Source organism: Parasteatoda tepidariorum, chromosome 9 (assembly GCF_043381705.1).
Source record: "Parasteatoda tepidariorum isolate YZ-2023 chromosome 9, CAS_Ptep_4.0, whole genome shotgun sequence".
In the NCBI taxonomy this organism is placed as follows: Eukaryota; Metazoa; Arthropoda; class Arachnida; order Araneae; family Theridiidae; genus Parasteatoda; species Parasteatoda tepidariorum.
Window position 1 is genome coordinate 44,943,770 of NC_092212.1, and position 20,451 is coordinate 44,964,220.

The 20,451-nt window shown below is 29.4% G+C and overlaps 1 protein-coding gene across 1 annotated transcript in view; it reads left to right on the forward strand.

The window, feature by feature from the left end:
• Nucleotides 1-5,411: 5,411 nt before the first annotated feature.
• Nucleotides 5,412-20,451, forward strand: part of LOC107436813 (sodium/potassium/calcium exchanger 3) — a gene marked incomplete in the record, with an annotated part of 191,248 nt that continues 176,208 nt past the window's right edge. The window contains 1 exon segment of the mRNA XM_071185125.1: nt 5,412-5,638. Within this exon segment, the coding sequence (XP_071041226.1) occupies nt 5,548-5,638 (91 nt within the window).

The following is a 20,451-nucleotide window of genomic DNA, read 5'->3' on the forward strand; positions in this document are numbered from 1 at the left end:
AGTGATGAAGTGGCTTACAGAGCATTTTAAAAAAATAGTATATTTCATAAAAAAACGAAGTATTGATGAATTGAAGCAACAAAAAAGTATGTATAAAAATGAAAATGTTACTTTTAATTAATTATTATTTTTAATAAGGAGTAATCCATATGGCGAAACATTAGTTTGCTATTAGTTTATTTCTTGGATAAATAACTATATATTTTGACCAAAATTTTAAAAAGTAATGGCTATAACAATCTGGTTCTAAGAAACATTTTGAAAAATAGTACTAGTTTTTAAAAAGAAAAGAAGCATGGATGTTCACATAAAATATTTTAAATAGTAGCAGATTATTTTAAATTAAATGTAATATTTCACTACCCAATAATTTATGTTACGAAAAATAAGTTAGATTTTAGTATATTTTGGACGGTTAATCATACATCTTAAAAAATTATTTATTTTTCCATGTAAATTTGCTATTTATGTTTGCTGCCTTAATTACATTCCCGTGGCAGAAATGCAACACATCTCCTCCCACTTATATGAACTAACTGTGCAAATTAACAAAAGTGCAACAAATATTCATTAACCTAGACGCTATTTGGTTATTAATTCTTGTACTTGTTCTAGGGATAATTAGATTACATTGGGGAACGAATTTGTTGTGGCATTAATACAAGTGCTTGATCTTGTCTAATTAGGGAATGAGGATTTCTGAATTTAGTTTTCTTCCAAAAGCTACAGATTTTTTAAAAAATGGTATTTTTAGTTAAGTTTATTCTTTGTCTGAGTGTATATAAAGTATATAAATAGTTTATAAGGAACGTATAAGTTTATATACACGCATATACAATTGTGTGATCTTTTAAAAACAACACTTAAAACAAAAAACTTAAAACATCATTAACTGAAATGTGTTATCGTCTTCTTCCTACCACACCCTACGAATCAGAGAAGTAGAGACACTTAGAAATCACTCAAGTGAACTTAAAAATAAATCCTGGATTGGACTATATTATTAAGTTTTATAAAAACGACAGCATGTAGAGAGAAACTGATCACAGATTTGGAAGCAGCGATGTGAAAATATCTAAGACTCGTTTAAAAAAATTTATTATGCAACAAAAAAAAAATGTTTCCCTGTGTTATTGTATTGTGTTATAAAATATTTGTTTTGTATTTTTGCCTATAATTTATTTAACACAGTAATTATAAATTAATTATAAACTACTAAATAATTATAACGCAGATTGAATTGGATGAAAATAAGGCTTATTTTATGCTTAGAATATTTTTTTTAATGATGTAACTGTTAGAACATTTCTAAGAAAAAAAAATCCATCATGTAAGAGCTGTTATAACATCTTTATATCTTATTTTTCTGATAAGAAGAAACGAAGAGTATAATTGATAAAACACGTGATTATGAAACAAAATATGAAAGTTTATTTGTACGTCAACAATTATTCATAGAAATGTGTGTCTTCTGTTTAGGCCACTGGGACAGTAATCAACCCATCCACAATCATCTGTTTTGGATTCAGATTTCTCACACCTGCTTAAAGATTTTGATTCTTCTCAAAGATTATAAAGTTATCATAACTCTTCTCTATACTTGTTCTAGACTAAATAATCCAGCATCTACAGTATATTACAAAATATATATAGTTCGAAAAAAAATTTATTTACTTACTTAATAAAAATTATTTGCGATTTGATTACTTGATTTACTTAGTTAATAAAAATTACTCTTCTCTATACTTATTCTAGAGTAAATAATCCAGCATCTATAGTATATTACAAAATATATATAGTTCGAAAAAAATTGATTTATTTAGTTAATAAAAATTACTTGCGAAAAATTCAGGACTATTAGTTTCTGGAAAAAAAATTTAGTAGTGAAATAATGTCATTTTTGCGATTTTTCGAGAAAAGGGTAATGAGTTTGGTTCATATTCTCGACAGCCCCATCGTCCGTTTACTCGTTAGCGTCACGTTTGCCAGACAAGTTAGCTACTCGATAACTCATTTGTTCGATAGTGCATTTGCTAACTTTTTAATGCTAATCAGAATTAACTATAATTCTAAGAGATCCCATGTCCTTTATTGAGCAAAGGGAAAGGTTTACAACATAATCACTCGCTACATAATCATATCGCTTACATTATCATTAAATATCGTTTACACTTTCTTGCCGCTTCTACATAAACAATCAGTAAATATCGCTTGCAATTTCTTGCCAGTTATATGCAATTTAAAAAGTCCTTAAATATCGCTTGCGCTTTCTTGTCACTTATACACCACATAAACAGTCTTTAAATATCGCTTGCACTTTCTTTTCACTTCTACACTACATGAACAGCCATTAAATATCGTTTGCATTTCCTTATCATTTATCGGGCCATTTATCATTTATCATTGCCAACAAAGAATAGTAAATTCATTTCTCTTACATGCCAGCCCTGTCGGGGAAACGTATAAGTCGGGAAAATAAGTTATCGGGCAAATGTACAGGTCGGGAAAACAAATTGTCGGGCAAATGTACATCTAGGGATGGTTGGCTTGCATTAATAAATATCAGATGAGTGTAAGTATAAATGTCATACTTGACAACTTTTACGTTTTTCAAGGAAGTATTTTCCTTGTGGTAGTGGTGCGAATTGAATTGACATTGAAAGCACAAATTCAATTCAGAGTTAGAGAATTCCAACGCCACAACAAGATTAATAGCAGTCCTGCTCTAAGTATTTGTAAATTAAATATAATAGCAGTTATTGTTTAAATTAAATTTGTTAATTTTAGAATCATATATGATTGTAGAGATTTTGTTACCACATTAAATATAAAAATAAAATCTTCCTGAAAATGCAAAAAAATTTGCAAGCGTGATATGTTCGACCATTTTTTCCAATAATCCTACAAAATGCAGTGTTTTTGCGGGCGGTAGACTGGAATCGGCGAGAAAGTTAAGGAAATCCATGGCATTTTATTTCTCCCCAAATGTGAAAGAAATGAATAAATTTTATTAATGGCTTTTTCTTCTGGGATTTTTCTTCTTCTTGTTAGAGGATCTGGGTACCTGGCCAACCCGAAGATGTTTTTGCCGTATTTTTTGTACTTTTTTCATTATTTTGTATTAATTTAGGTCAAAATAAGTGAAAAATGTTGCATCTAGCATTTTAATAGTTTGTGATTAGGTAATACTGCATGAAACACCGGTATCCTTTCTTGCGCTAGAGGTAAAATCTTCCAAACACGGCTCATTTCCAAGCAATTTATCCAATTTGCACTTATTTGTAGTTATTTATATCTAAGTTAAACAGCTATTTATTCAGTTATGAATTCTAACCCATGATCCATCTATTACTGACGACATTTTACGTCAGCCCTGAGATTGGTGGGAGCCGGGAGTAGAGTGTGTAACAACTAGCCACGGCTGGGATTGGAACCTTGGTCCCCTCATTGAAAATCGAACCATCTATCCCCTAATCAATCGCGTCTAAAATAGTCTTATTAATTTCATTTCATAACCGACGGTGAACAGCTGACCCGATTTTGAGTTTATGACTACTAATGTTAAACTCCGTAACCTTGTAATTTTGATGCTCACCCAGAAAATAAGGGAACTATTAAATAAAGCATTGGGAGAAACTAGCGTTCGTGGAAGACTTTTTGATGGAACTAACACTCATTTGCATTACACGGAGAGGAAAACAACGAAAACCTGCCGGGCCTGACAGCACGGGGACTCTAGCCTATGATCCGTCTATCACTGGCGATATTTTATGTCAGCAATGTGATCGGTGCGAGCTGGGTGCAGAATTCACTTTGACTATCTTTGGATTTGAACCTGGGTTACCTCATTGCTCTATCCTCTCAGTCAGCATGGCTCTAGTCTTATTAATTGACCTGGTTAAAAAAATTAAGTTCTATTCATACAACTGATTAAGAAATATTTTTTTTATAATTTAAAAATTTCGTAAGCTTTAAGAACACCACTTAAATACATTCTTTCACTAAGACTCCAGAATCAAATATATTATGGGAATTTAAAGTTTTAAGAAATATTCGCAGAAGTGCAATGACTACAAATTTATTACAAAAAACTGGTCAAGAAATTCAATAAAATTGAAGTTTTAGATAGTCATTCCAATTGTGTTCGTGGCCGAAGAATACGGGTTACTTTCATAAAATCAATTTAGACAAAATATTAGGCAGTTTGTTTTAATATACTAAACCTTTTTGAAGCAAATTTTTACAGTTGTTTAATCTGATACCATCGGTATTTCCAAATCAGTGTATCTAATCCAAATAAATAAAAAACTGTTATAAATTTATTTAGCTTACTAGATTTGAAAAAAATATTTGCTGAGATTCAACGACAGACAACATATTATGGAAACTGATAAGGAAAATCAATGACACTAGGTTCCTGAAAATTTTGTTACCTATTTAAAGCACATTTTTACAATTGTTCGATATGATAACATAATTCGTATTTGTTCTCTCCTAATATTAATAGATTGAGCCGTAGTGGCTCAGGGGATAGAACGCTCGCCTCCTAATGAGTTGACCACTTTCGAATCAAAACGGTAGCTAGTCGATAAGAATTCCGAACCCGGGTCGTGACGACCCCAATGCTGAAGTAAAATATTTTCAGTGATAGACTGATGACTTGGTAGAATCTTCGTCAATCTAACCGTTGGAGGTTTTCGTGGTTTTCCTCTCCATGTAACGCTAATGCGGGTTAGTTCCATTAAAAAGTCCTACACGAAGGCAAATTTCTCCCAATACTTGATCCTCGGGACCCTTGACCTCGGGGCTTGACACTTGTCCACGGGATTGGGTTCAAAATTCGAAGGCTATGGTGTTGAACATTAGTAGTCATAAACTCAAAAATTGGTTCGCTGTTCAACAACGATATAAAAAAATATTGATAGATTAACCTTATAGTATTATTGAATCTATCTATCTATCTATNCTACTTTTCATATAAGACTTCTAGATTATTGAATAGATTTTAAGCTTTGAAAAATATTCGGTACATTGCTTCTACTTTATTATCTTCTTAAAGTATATTTTAATAGCTCTTTTATCATCGATATTCCCCCTTCTCATATGATCATCGCTAAACAAATCATGAAATCCAATTCAACGCCGAAAAGCATTGCAGTAAAGCAGGCGATCGGCGCCTTAACAACTCTTTTTCCACCGTGACATAGACAAACATTCCACAAAAAGGTAAGGGGAAAAGAAAAAAAAGTTCCTCCCGCTCTTCCCAACATCTCGATCCATGCATTCCAAACAACATCGTAGTTACGCGCAGCCCCTAACTCACCAATCACAAGACTGGATACAGTATCCGGCCTCTACCCCCGCCCCCACGTCTGGCCCGGACTGCTCAGGCACTGTTTCCACCTGGACGAGAAGTTATTTCTGCTCCTGTCCGGACCGGTTGCCTGATTCTGCTCAGAATAAAGGATATTGAACCGCTGAAGATATGGACAGAGAGTGAAGAGTCCACATCTGGTGTTTGGGGACTAGTTTTCTTGAAAAGGGGCAATGGCCCCCAACAGAAGGATATATGCCGTCAGGCGAATTATTATGACTATCATTGCTACGGCTCTTTGTTTGACGCTTTGGGCGAATGATAGTAAGTAGTGCTCTGATTTATTTGAATAATAATAACCGAACTTCTGGAATGTCTGTTACGGAAAACAGTTAACGGGCCCTTTCCAGAAATCAAAAAGTTATAATAATGTATTTTAAAAACAAATCAAGGTTAAATTTTTGACACATTACATGCTTTCAAGCGATACACTTTTTTTTAACTTTTCTCACACACAAAAAAGTTGTTACTAGAATTTTTTACGATTTATTTATACCATTTTGAATTAGTTGTGGCATCAACAAGTGCGATGGAAATTAAAACTAATTAAGTTAACAGTCATTGGACACTTTCAAGCTCTTAAAAAAATTATAATTTTGTAGCTTGAAAGATAATTAAGAATAAATCTTTGACACATTACACATTTTCACACAATACGGTTTTTTTGTTCATTTTCAAGCACACAAAACTTCTTTTTCAGAATTTTTTGCAACGTAATTATTATATTTTGAATTAGTTTTGACGTCAATAATTTTAATAAAAATACAAACATGCTTATAAAAAGTAATTTCTTCACTATTGAAGAAAAAGGTTTAAGATTTGAGAGCTACGATTTAAAAAGGAAGCGAAGTATCCTGAAAATGATGCACATTTTTGTAAAAATTAAATTGGCAAAATCTATTAAAAGCTTCAAATACTTTTTAAAATTTTATTTTAATGGAATTATATAATAAATTAACATTCGTGGAACTAAGTTTTTCCAATAAAGATCTTACGGGAAAGCAATCAGTAACAAAAGGAAAAATCGAAAAAATTAATAAACATAAATATTGTGATATTTTATATAATTTTTATGAATTTAATTTTTAAGTGTATTTTAACCCTTTGCACTCGAAGTACTTTAAAATGCCGTTTGAATTATTATAAACACTGAATCGTTTAAAATACGTAATACAGTATTTTCATATAATTTCAGAAATTCTTAAAATAATGTGGTAACTAATTACCAAGGCATAACAATTTTTAATTTTAGAGTGATGACTGTTAATGGCGCCTCAGAGGCGAGATCGGAGTGCAAAGGGTTAAAGTTCAACCCTGTTCGTTTTAAACTTTTTATACAAGTTTTGATTCGATATTTTGTCTATATTTCTTTTAAAAAAATCAATTATGAAGAAGGAATTGTAACCACCATTTTTTTATTTTTTGTCAACTTTTTATCTTTTGTGAGGATAATAGTTTTCTCAAGTGGTAGTAAAGTGACCAATGAATAACTATTGTTGGCAGTAATTATTTTTTTTTTAAGTTGCCAGAACTAAAAGATTCGTGCATCCATCTATATGTTTAATTTGTTTATATGTATGAATGTTCAAAATAATTTTAATTTAATCTTTTGCTTACAGATGATACAAAAACTGTATCAGAATGACAGGCTTCGCCAAGTACCGTAAGCAAAGGCATACCTGCCAACTCTTCCGGATTTTCCAGACGATTTTATTTTAATATTTAAAGTGGTAGCAATACTCATGCTATTCCAATTTACTTTTTGAATTATAATGATAATTATAAATGAGTTTGACCACCACTACATATAAATAATTACAATAAATATATAAAAGCATAATAATCCTCGCGCAAGCGAATTTCAGCGGGGTCAAAATATAAATATATTTATGAGTCAGATTGTTTTTCGTTTATTGTTTTACAACCACTCTGAAAATCCATTCTCGGAAAGAATGAAAGTTGGCAGGTATGCAAAGGGTTAATGTTTATATTTTCTTATAAATCCGATATTTACAATTATTTGTTTTGATTTACCATTTTAAAAATGATCTTACGTAAAACCCGTAAAAGTTAGCAGATTAGCTACAGATATTTTGAGGCTTCTTAGTGATTTAATTAGTTCTTTTTTTAAGTGCTTTCTGATGATGTATACCATAACAATTAAGAAGTATTTGGTCACCATAGAAATAGTGCTTTTTAATTTTATTTTTTATAACTAAAGGAGATTATTCGCGGCAATTATTTTTGTAATGTAAATATTAATCATTGCAACTCACAAAAAAAAAGTGGAAGGAAAAGCATATAATCGTTTTTTGTTGGAGGGAATAATGTATTTTGTCGACAAGTAAGTTTTAATTGTTTAATATATAAGCATTTATTTTTGAAAATATTGCATGTAACGAGACATTTAGTTTTAAAACTTTTTGGAGATATTTTAGAAGATGATGTAGCGTAGCAATACCATCTAGAAATCGAAACAAAACAGCAAATGTTTTGAAAGTGGCAAATAGAATCATTTATAATGAAGTTAAAATTAAGTATTTGCCACTTTTAAGTATAAAGTGGTTTCCTTTGCTCTTAGTTATTATTATTGTATTTCTTTTTGTTTTAGTGACCATTGTATTACGGGGATTTCATATACTAAGAGCTTTCATATAAAGTTAATTTGCAAAATACTACAAAAGATTGTGTTGTAAATATATTTGTTTACTGGTTTATCAGATTAGTGAGGTTGACAACTTACAAAAATTGGTAGTTATTTCAGCGTGTTTCTTAACAATTTCCAAAAGCGTATGACGTATCTCAGATTTTATACCAGATTCTATAATACTTTATACCTCAATCTTAAAATAAGCTCTACTTTTCATAAAAGACTTCTTACTTTTTCTTACTTGTATAGTTTTGTCCCGACCTAGAAAACAAGAATACATCTGTGAAACTAGTTTTTATATAAGACATTTCGAGTGAAACTAAACTGCATTTATGCCGACTGTAAAGGACAGGAAACCCTTCCATAATTAATTCACTTGTGAATTAGATTTTTACCTATGATCCTTCTTTCATCGGAGATAATCTTGCGTCAGTATTGGGGTAGATGCAGGCCCAAAGCACTGTAGAAATATGTGATCTAGCTTTAATCACGCTTCAAACTTCACCAGTTTGAGCCACAAACGAGATGTCTAGTACTTCAATTACTCATGTCTTTGATAATTCAGATTTTTTTCTTCTTAATGCAATAAAAAATGAATGGCGTAAAACGGGCATAAAAAAATTAACGTTTTAGTCGCATAAGAAATAGGCAAGTAGCAGACAACGGGAATCTAATAATTATTGGAAATTACAAAAAAGGGGATTATTATGTAAGACAATTTTTTATGAGAAAGATACAATGGGTATAACTGCGCACTTAGCCGTGACACAATTACTATGTCTGTGAGCATTGCAGACTTGCAGGTTATATCGGCGATTATGAGCTATGTACTAGAATAGTAACTATGAAATTTTATGCTTAGCTCGAGGAAAATTTTTGTCTATCAATATTTCATTTCACCTAAATTATGTACAAAGCGTTTAGTAGTCACCGCTTTTAATATATATTTTTAAATCACTGTCAAAAATTAAAAAAGGAAAGGGGGCTGCCAAATAATGTTTAAGGAAAAAAAGAACAAAATGGCTATCGAAATCTACTGAGTTAGGTAGATAGGTGGAACTGAAATCATCAAAACATGTTTGATTGTCGGAGGATGTCAGAAGTTGAAGAGCGATTATTAAAAATGCCTCCAAGTTTTATTAGACTATTGGACTGGTTTTAATGTTTTTTAACTATACTTTCCTTCTTTAAAATTTGACCGATTTCGATAGTGTTTCTCCCCCTACTTAATTATTAATTTGCAACTTTTAGTATTTATAATTCTTTGAAATTATTTTTAAAAATTATTTTAGAACGCCTTGTGTAACACAAATACAATCTGAATCGAGAGAGTTTGTAAATATGTAATAAATTATTTACCGAAGGTTTTTAAAAGTTATTCCTTGGGATTATCTGTTTTATATAACTTTTTCATCGGCTAAAAGGTCTTTAACATTACCATTATATTTATTTAGAATCTTATCATAGCCAGAATATTGCATCATGTTTCGAGAATCGATATTTATTTAAGATTTATTATTTATTGTCAAATTATTACTCAAATCTATTAATTATATGTGGACTGAGCAAATATAAAGAAGCAGATATAGAAAGAAGGGTTAAAAAATTTTCTGAACTGACACATGTCGATCAGTAAGCTAAGCTGATTTTGTCATTTCTTTTCATTAGTGTGCATTTTTGAAGTTTTGTTTTCGTAATACAAATTTAAAGAATTTTCATGATCTTTCTGATTTAATTATTAGTAATTATTACTTTTCTACCTAAGGAAGGTGTATTTGTTTATTATCTCCTCTTGTTTACAAGTTTATAAACAATATTTATACGAACTATTTTATAGATAGCAGAACGATATATATCGTATACGAAGAAAATTGTTTTAGTAAAATAGCCAGTATATGTTAATAAATTTTCTGGTAACCCCCCCCCCATAATTCTGATAATAAAACCAAAACATACGGAATTTAAACTATTTATTTGGCTATTTTTCCGTTCATATGGTAACGATTTACTGGCTATTCCGCTTTTCTAAATTATATTTCTTATTACCACACATTTAGTAAAAAAATACAAAACTGAAAAGCAAATTTAACAGAATAAATGGTATTTATACCATGCTAAAGTGTCATGATAAAATTACCAAAATGACTAAATTTTATTAAGTGGTATAAAACCAGATTTTATTATTAATTTCATCAATATCAATACCAAAGCGCTTCAGTAAAAATTACTGAGCTTTTTGGTGTTTCCATAGAGCCAGAAGCACGGTAAATTTTACCACACTCTGGTAGTTTTGACCATACTTTTTTTACAGTGTTGTATAAAAATGTTTAAAAGTTAAGACTGCCGAAAGTATAGATAGATTTGTCAAGTGACAATTTAAACAGTGTATTGGACATATCATTTGAAAATAAGCTTTCAAAAAGTCAGTAAAAGTCAATCTTGTGAGTGGATCACGTGATAAACAGTCATATCTAATGTTTTCAATATTTTATGAGAAACGCAGTGAAAGCGATTGACTTTGACATTCACGTAAACGGCAGTCGTATGTCAACATCACAGGTCGTATTTCGGGAACAAGAATGTCTTTTGAAACATATATTTATATTCAAGGTCAATAATCATCATCATTCAGTTTAAGTTCACGTAAACACGTGTGATATCTTCCTGGATATTTTTTCAATGGAAACATATTTTGATCGAAATATATATTTTCTAAAATCTCTCTTACTTATATCTTATTAAATAAATCAATGTCAGAAATATATAAAAGCTTTGTAACGATGTAAAGTTCAAATTCGAAAAGTTTTTTTAAAAATTCCTTATGAAATTTGAATTATTTGCTGACAGTCAAAAAAATACTAAAAACGGAAATAAATAAATAAATAAATAATATACGGAAAAATGTCAAAATAGACATTCGTTTGTGTTAAGAATTTTTTTTACCTCTTGTATTACCAAAGCATAATAGAAATGAAAATAAAAAGTTTGTTAAAAGTATTTTCAAGCATGCAGAAGAGAGTTTCCCTATTTTTAAATATATATATTTTCTAAACAAATATGAGTAAACACAACCCAATTGATGGTGACATACAATATGGATTATTAAATTTGGGATATTTTTAAAACAAATGTAAGAAAAATCTCGGATAATATTTCTCTTGATATATCTTTTTTGTTATATTTCAAATCATTGCCTTCTTTCATTACCGTTTTTGTTTTTTAATTCCTCTTGTTGTTGTGGTCGGCCATTAACTCTGAAAGGGTGCGATTGCTCTTGCTTTCCAGTGGCGCCATCTATTGCCAAGAATTCGACTTCTGTCACACCTATGCGTTACACACGTTTATAGGGTGGACCCATTCATACATCCATTGATCGTAATTTTGACCTGAACCAGAAAGCGATAAATCTCCAATTCTGTACTCCCAGAGGTATAATTTGTTATGGGAACACGGAGGACTTTGTGAACCAACAGATTTATCGTTCGAAAGTCATTATTCACTACACGGGGAGTCTTCGGCCGGCTGGATTGGAACTCCCGTTCTCAGAAACGTGAGTGCAGCCATTACCTCCTAGATCAGAAAGCCTCCACACGGTAAAACCTGCTACGATGTTATCCTACTTTGTTTGACTTTTTGTGTTCTCAGAGCAACCTTGAGCTTGTCCAATGAGATCCCTTTAACGGAAATATTTAGCATCTGATTTGCATTTAATGCTTTTTAGGTAATTTATGCTGATTAAAAGATTCTACATAACAGACATTTAGAACTCCTTGAAAATGTTCTTTAATTTTTCCCTTTATGTCCATATCAGAACTAAGAATGTTTTTCATTTTTTTCATTCACTGGGTAATTCGTGTTTCTCATGCAATCACTTACTTGTTTGAAAACGTGGTATAAATTTCGAATTAGACCTCTATCCCTGGCCTCTTCCACGTTTTTTGCTAGTTTATTGAAAACCTCTTCTCTTATCTGCTATTGCTGCTTTTTCGACATTCCTTACCATTTCTCTGCACTGTTCCATATAGCACTTGCGAAGCCTGCCTGCTTTTGAGCTGACCTTTAAGATTTTAAGTTTCGTTTTTTTCCGCTCAATTTTAATCCATAAGATATTCTTTATCTTTTTCAGGTTTTCTTTTACCAATTACATCGTTTGCAATTGTATTTATAACTTCTTTTAAATTTTCCTACCCTTTTTCCACATTCATGGCCTTTGTCTCATTATTTAGACATCAAGATAAACAAATTTGTAATAGTTTTTTAAAAAATATATATGAATGAAAATAACATAATTGATGATGCTATACAATTTAGACATTAAGATTACCAAATTCGTGAATCCAATTTAGGATAGGATAGGATTTTTAAACAAATATAAATAAAAACAATAGAATTGAAGGTGATATACAATATGGAAATCTTAATAAAAACAAGTCGCAGATTTTTAAAATAAATATGAGTAAAAACAATAGAATTGGTAGTGATATACAATGTAGATATCAAAATACTCTCAAGTCTCATACTCTCAATACACTCAAAATACTCTCAAAATCTCTCAGATTTTTAAAATAAATATGTGTAAAAACAGTAGAATTGATAGTGATATACAATATAGATATCATAATGAAAACATCTCTCAGATTTTTTAAAATAAATATGAGTAAAAGCAGTAGAATTGATAGTGATATACAATGTAGATATCAAAATAAAGACACATCTCAAATTTTTAAAATTTATATGAATAAAAACAAGATAATTGATAGTGATATACAATGTAGATATCAAAATAAAAACATATCTTAGATTTTAAAATATATATGAGTAAAAATAAGATAATTGATAGTGATATACAATGTAGATATCAAAATAAAAACATATCTCAGATTTTTAAAATATATATGAGTAAAAATAAGATAGTTGATAGTGATATACAATGTAGATATCAAAATAAAAACATCTCTGATTTTTAAAATATATATGAGTAAAAACAAGATAATTGATAGTGATATACAATGTAGATATCAAAATAAAAACATCTCAGATTTTTAAAATATATATGAGTAAAAACAAGATAATTGATGATAATAGGCAATTTAGACATCAAGATACATAATTTTGTCTTGCATTTCAAACAAATATGAGCCCTAGGTAGAATTTGCGGAGTGAATCTGAAGCACTAACTTTTAAATTCAAATTTGTCAACGACCTCATCGCAGTCAGACAGATATTATTATTGTAAAAATTCAGCTTTATCAGAGTGTAGTAAAATTTGGAAATATACGATGATTAAAAATCATACACAGGAACTTAGATGTTTAATTTAAATTGAATTTTATAGAATGGTGCTAAAAATTTCAAAATCTGCAGCGCCCGTTGCCGTATGGCAAGGTTTCTGTTACCGGAAATATGAGTAAAAACATTATAATGGATAATGATATACAATTTAGGTATCCAGATAACCAAATTTAAAGAAAAAATATGAGTTAAAACAACAAAATTGATGATAATATACAATTATATTTTGAGATAAATATAAAATGTGAAATAAAGAAAAATTCAGAATATAAACTTTAAGAGGAATAAGAGGAGGTTAATTATTTTACTTATTTAGTAAAATTATTAATTCATACGAAGATATTAAAACAGATTAGTTAAGCATTAAAACAGATAATAATGCAGTCGATTTATATGATTTTTTTAAAATAAAAACTTTAATTAATTTCAGTAAAACATTAATTTCATAAGCTTTCTATTCATATTTAAATCAAAGTAGAAACTTTCCTTACATCCAAAATTAAATATAAAAGTGTTTCAGAAAAGTACACATTCATTGAAAAGAATCTTTTCTTTGCTCAGAACATCTCCAAACAGAAAAGTTGTGTGCAGGGCCTCAGATGTTATATTCTGAAAATTTAAAGACTTGTTCAAAAAAAAAATTCTTTTATTTTCCTTTCGGGTCGGATTAAAATCTTTCTGCTCGTACCATCAGGAAAAAAATGACGCACAGACTTTTTTGTTCGAAAGAAAGAGGAAGTTTACAGTAACAAAATTATTTGGAATCCTTCTTAGAAATGACTGTGTGGGAATTATTTGCGGATGGTAAAAATAGAATTTAATCCCCTTGCTTAGAAATAATCTTTATATATTCTACTTTAATCCTAAGATGCCTTTTTAAAAGATCCTAAAACGATTAAAGGTTGGCTTTAATTTGCCTCTTTTTTAAATTTATTAAAACGTTATTCTTTTAACAACAATTACAATTTATTTTAATTATTGAGTTAAATTGCTTACTTTTTGACTGCAAAAGTTATTATTAAAATTAAATAATTTAACTACCTAGTTAAAATAAACTATATTTCTCTGTATGAAATCTGAATTAATCCTAAGATGTCTTTTTAAAAGATCCTAAAACGATTAAAGGTTGGTTTTAATTTGCCTCTTTTTTTCAATTTATTAAAACGTTATTCTTTTAACAACAATTACAATTTATTTTAATTATTGAGTTAAATTGCTTACTTTTATAACTGCAAAAGTTATAATTAAAATTAAATAATTTAACTACCTAGTTAAAATAAGCTATATTTCTCTAAATGAAACCTGAATTAAATGTCTATTATAAAATTGTAATAGCGTATTAACGTTGATTTAATGAATTTATAGTTTACTCATTAACGCCTTATTTTTCATATTGCAGTGAATTTAAAGTATAAGAGGGCATTTTCTTCGTTTAACTACCATTTAAGTTTTAAAATATCATCACTTCCTAAGTAAGATTAAAATTAGAGTTTTTATGCTACTGATAAAATCTAGTATGAAATAATTGTACTAATATTTTTTAAGTTTGGAAAACACAACGGATAAGGCTCCTTGCCAAATAGCTATAAAGTGCCAATGTTGCTATGTCTTTAACAAAGATAAGTAAATAATGGTAGTTTTCTTGTTCTTAGAACTTTTGAAGTGAAAGAATTAACTAAAAGATTTCCTGTCCACCGGAATATATTAACAATCCAAATATCTGTATTCTTATATGAAATTCTCCTTTTTTAATGACTGGATTGTGAGCCATGGTCTTTTGTAGAATTTTTTTCCCATTCAACTTTCTTTCTTAAAAAGCTGTTCCAGTTGTTCACTCTCAGTGCTTTAAATCCTCATTAATGCAGTCAACCTACCTTAGCTTCGGCTCGAGTCCAAATCGATTTAATATCAAAGATTCTGGAATAAGAAATGTGTGATTATAATTTATTTTTAACATTATTTGAGCGTGAGTAAGCTAAATTAAAGATTCTGGAATTATGCTATGATATTTATTTTTAACTTCATTTAAGCGTTTTTTGCGAATACATGAAATTAAAGATATTAGGATAAGAAACTATGCGTCTATATTTATTTTTAATTTCATTTGAGCATTTATTTGAGAGCAGGCAAAATTAAAAATTCTGGAATATGAAATTATGCGACGAGATGTATTTTTAAACTTCATCTGAGCACATATTTGTGAGTAGACAAAATTAAAAATTCTGGAATGTGAAATTATGCGACGAGATGTATTTTTAAACTTCATTTGAGCACATATTTGTGAGTAGACAAAATTACAAATTCTGGAATATGAAATTATGCGACGAGATGTATTTTTAAACGTCATTTGAGCACGTATTTGTGAGTAGACAATATTAAAAACTCTAGAATGTGAAATTATGCGACGAGATGTATTTTTAAACTTCAGTTGAGCACATATTCGTGAGTAGACTAAATTAAAGATTCTGTGAGAAATTGTATGACTATATTTATTTTTAACTTCATTTGAGAGTATATTACAAAGTAGACTCTAGATAATTATTTTCAAAACGTATTTTTTACTTCAAAAACAATCTTTTTATAATCCCTTCAAAATCTTGCATTTTCGCAATAATGAACAAACAAAGAATAAAGAAATATAAAATATTTATTAAACAAAAAGCGAAATTAATTTTGTCTTTTTAAACATTTAGTCAATCTGATTTAAAATTGCATGTTTACTATTTATTACTTATCTGAAATAAATCCCAACGAAAGAATAAGTATTTTTTTAAAAATTTCTTTATATGGTATATTTTAATAAAAATATTTATATTTTGATCAGTTAAAAATTGAAAAGAATACGTAAAAAAAACAGCATCCTCTTTAAAATTACATATTTATTTGAAAACAACTTTTATAAAAATATTTTGAAAACTTTTATTTTGAAGACTTTTTCAAAAAATTCTTCGATCTTTTATTTTTTCTTCTTTTTTTGTTGAATTGAAATTTTTCTTACGCAGTCTAAAAGATGGAAAATATAATCTTAAAAGGTTTTCTCTGAGAAAGATGAAGTACTCAGTTAAAAATACATTGAATTTATTTTTAAGAAATGAACAGTAATAATGTAAGCAGTACTTATGTATAGTTCAGAGGTAATAAGTTTTCTAAGGAAAAAAAATTAGTTATTTTCCGGTTTAAAATCTTTTTTTTTTGGGATAAAAATTTCGATTTCAATGAAAAAGATTTTTTTAAAATGTTTATTCTTTTTATTTTTAAACTGGGAGGTAGTTGATATAATTAAAATAAAAGTGTAGAAAAGTTTGAAATTTAAAATTTTAGGTTAGTTCTGAATTTTGAGGGGAAAAAATCGTTGCCTGTAGTTTTCGACAATTGGAAAAATTCGGAAATTTTCAATTGAAAATACACGGAAAAATAATTTATACATTATACACGGCATTTTGTGATTATCGTCCTTAATACATACTTTTAGAATTTTGGTCAAAAAAAATGAAATCAAGAAAGTATACATATTAAGGATTGCAAATAAATATTAAGCGATTCAAAAAAACTTTAGCGAAATCTTACGAATCACTACTGAGGTAGGTTAAGATTGAAAACTTAAGAACATGCTTATTTGCCAGATAAGAAATGCGACTATTGGAAACACCTGCAAGTTTCGTCAAGCAATCAAATTGGTTTTGATGTTTTTTCAACCTACTTTTCTCAGTAACGATTCGACCTTTTATGAAAGCCTTTTTAGTTTTTTAACTATTAATTTTCAACTCTAAAAAAGAAGAAGAGCAGAAGAAAAAAACGAAGTAGAGGAAGAAGCAGTTGCATAAAAAGAAGAAGAAGAAGAAGAATGAAAGCAAAAAGAAGAACAGTGAAAGCAAAAAGAAGAAGAAGGAGAAGAATGAAAGCAAAAAGAAGAACAGTGAAAGCAAAAAGAAGAAAAAGAAGAAGAGGAAAAAGAAGAAGAGGAAAAAGAAGAAAAGGAAAAAGAAGAAGAGGAAGAAGCAGTTATATAAGAGGAAGAAGAAGAAGCTATTTATTTATTATTTCTTGTATTTGTTCCAGGGATAATTAGATTACACTGAGGAAACAAAATTGTTGTTGCATTTATAACAAGTATTTGATCCGACCAGATTCGGTTGTAGGGATTTTAAATCTGAAATAAATTTAGAACCGAAATCTACAGATTTTTTTCAAAAGGATATTTTCAGTTTATTTTTTGCCTGAATGAAGAAGTTTATAAAGAATGTAGATGTTTGCATAGTTACAAACACACTTTTTTGATCCTTTCAAAATAACGTTAAGGGCTAAGATGCTTTTTGATAAAAAAAAATTCCAAATATTTATCAAATGAACGAATAATGTTTTTCAAATGGTGTGATTTGAGTTAAAAATGTTTTCTCAGTATTGTGAAATGCTGTATTACAAATTAGTTCACACTTCCCCCGTGTAGTGGCGTTCGTGTCCCTTAGAATTCGAACGAGCCAACTAAGTATTTCGAGAACGAATACTCGCAGTGGAAAAACGGCCAAGAGTCTATTTCCTGCGTCGAATTCTTAAAAGGTCTACCAATCGCTATCATAATCAGTCTAATAACACCTGCTTTGCACCTCTTCGCAGTACGAGGGAGAAACACCATTTGGTGGCTAACGCAAGCAGAGGGGACGGTAGACCGAAGACAGCTCATCTGGCTTCGATTTTCGTTTTGATTCTCCAAAGAAATTTTTTCTTTTTAAGAACCAAGTATATACGGTGCTCGCTTGAGAGACGAACTCGGAGTTAGTGAGCTGAAGTCTAACTCAGAAGCTGATTGAAACCCTTTTGGGCTTTAAGTCCAAGTCTCATCATGAGTGAGAGTGAATTTGAGGAAGGGGATTCTATCCCGGAGGACCTTGAAGAGTCGTTTGACCTTTCTAGAAAGGAGTGGTCCAAAAAGGCGCAAGAGCTGAATGAAAGGTTTTTAAATTTTGTCAGACAAAATGTAAACAAAAAACTAGACGCAATGAAAATGTGCGAATTAACAAAAGTCGCCCTGGGCTACAACGAAATATTTCAAAGCCAAGTTTTAGCGTACACTAAGGGGCTCCAGGATGAAGCACAAGATGCTTTAAAAAACGTAATCTGCAAAAATACTAAAAAAGATGCAAAGAACTTATGCCGAAATTACAAAGAGCAACATCAGTAGGGGAGACCCTAGTATGAAGTCAGACCATGTGGTTGTCGAGCGTCCAATTACGCCTTGTTCCTCTGAGGAAACGGAAAAGTCGCTTAAAGAAAAGATTGATCCAACTGAGATTCAAGTAGGAATCAAAGGAATTAAAAACTTAAAAGAAGGCGGAATAGCAATCAGAACGTTGACTAAGAGTGATGCAAGGAAAATTGAAGAAGAATTCGAAGAGCAGGGTCTGGATAAAGATTTCAAATGTCAAATTCCACCCAGGAGACTTCCAAGAGTCATTTTATTTGATATAGATGAGACAATTAGTAAAGAAGAGCTCAAAGAAAAATTAGCTGATCAGAATCATTAAATGACTGATGAGAAATTCGAAGTTTGCTTCTTCATCAAAGGTAAACAAGGAAAACACTGGGTTGTCCAGACAGACCCTAGCGTCTTCAAGAAAATTATGAGAAAGACAAAGCTTAAAATTGGTTGGTCCGTCCATCGGGCCAAAGAATACTTAAGACCCATAAGGTGTTATAAGTGTAACACATACGGGCACATGGCAAAAGATTGTCTGAATAAAGAAAACTGCGCAAACTGCGGTGAAGAGGGACACAAGATGAACGATTGCAAAAAGAAAAGTAAATGTGTGAATTGCGATTTCGCAAACAAAAAATACGGTTCGAAATTAAATGTCAAGAATGTGAAATTATGCGACGAGATGTATTTTTAAACTTCATTTGAGCACATATTCGTGAGTAGACTAAATTAAAGATTCTGTGAGAAATTGTATGACTATATTTATTTTTAACTTCATTTGAGAGTATATTACAAAGTAGACTCTAGATAATTATTTTCAAAACGTATTTTTTACTTCAAAAACAATCTTTTTATAATCCCTTCAAAATCTTGCATTTTCGCAATAATGAACAAACAAAGAATAAAGAAATATAAAATATTTATTAAACAAAAAGCGAAATTAATTTTGTCTTTTTAAACATTTAGTCAATCTGATTTAAAATTGCATGTTTACTATTTATTACTTATCTGAAATAAATCCCAACGAAAGAATAAGTATTTTTTTAAAAATTTCTTTATATGGTATATTTTAATAAAAATATTTATATTTTGATCAGTTAAAAATTGAAAAGAATACGTAAAAAAAACAGCATCCTCTTTAAAATTACATATTTATTTGAAAACAACTTTTATAAAAATATTTTGAAAACTTTTATTTTGAAGACTTTTTCAAAAAATTCTTCGATCTTTTATTTTTTCTTCTTTTTTTGTTGAATTGAAATTTTTCTTACGCAGTCTAAAAGATGGAAAATATAATCTTAAAAGGTTTTCTCTGAGAAAGATGAAGTACTCAGTTAAAAATACATTGAATTTATTTTTAAGAAATGAACAGTAATAATGTAAGCAGTACTTATGTATAGTTCAGAGGTAATAAGTTTTCTAAGGAAAAAAAATTAGTTATTTTCCGGTTTAAAATCTTTTTTTTTTGGGATAAAAATTTCGATTTCAATGAAAAAGATTTTTTTAAAATGTTTATTCTTTTTATTTTTAAACTGGGAGGTAGTTGATATAATTAAAATAAAAGTGTAGAAAAGTTTGAAATTTAAAATTTTAGGTTAGTTCTGAATTTTGAGGGGAAAAAATCGTTGCCTGTAGTTTTCGACAATTGGAAAAATTNAATCCCTTCAAAATCTTGCATTTTCGCAATAATGAACAAGCAAAGAATAAAGATATATAAATATTTATTAAACAAAGAGCGAAATTAATTTTGTCTTTTTAAACATTTAGTCAATCTGACTTAAAATTGCATGTTTACTATTTATTACTTATCTGAAATAAATCCCAATTAAAGAATAAGTATTTTTTTAAAAATTTCTTTATATGGTATATTTTAATAAAAATATTTATATTTTGATCAGTTGAAAATTGAAAAGAATACGTAAAAAAAACAGCATCCTCTCT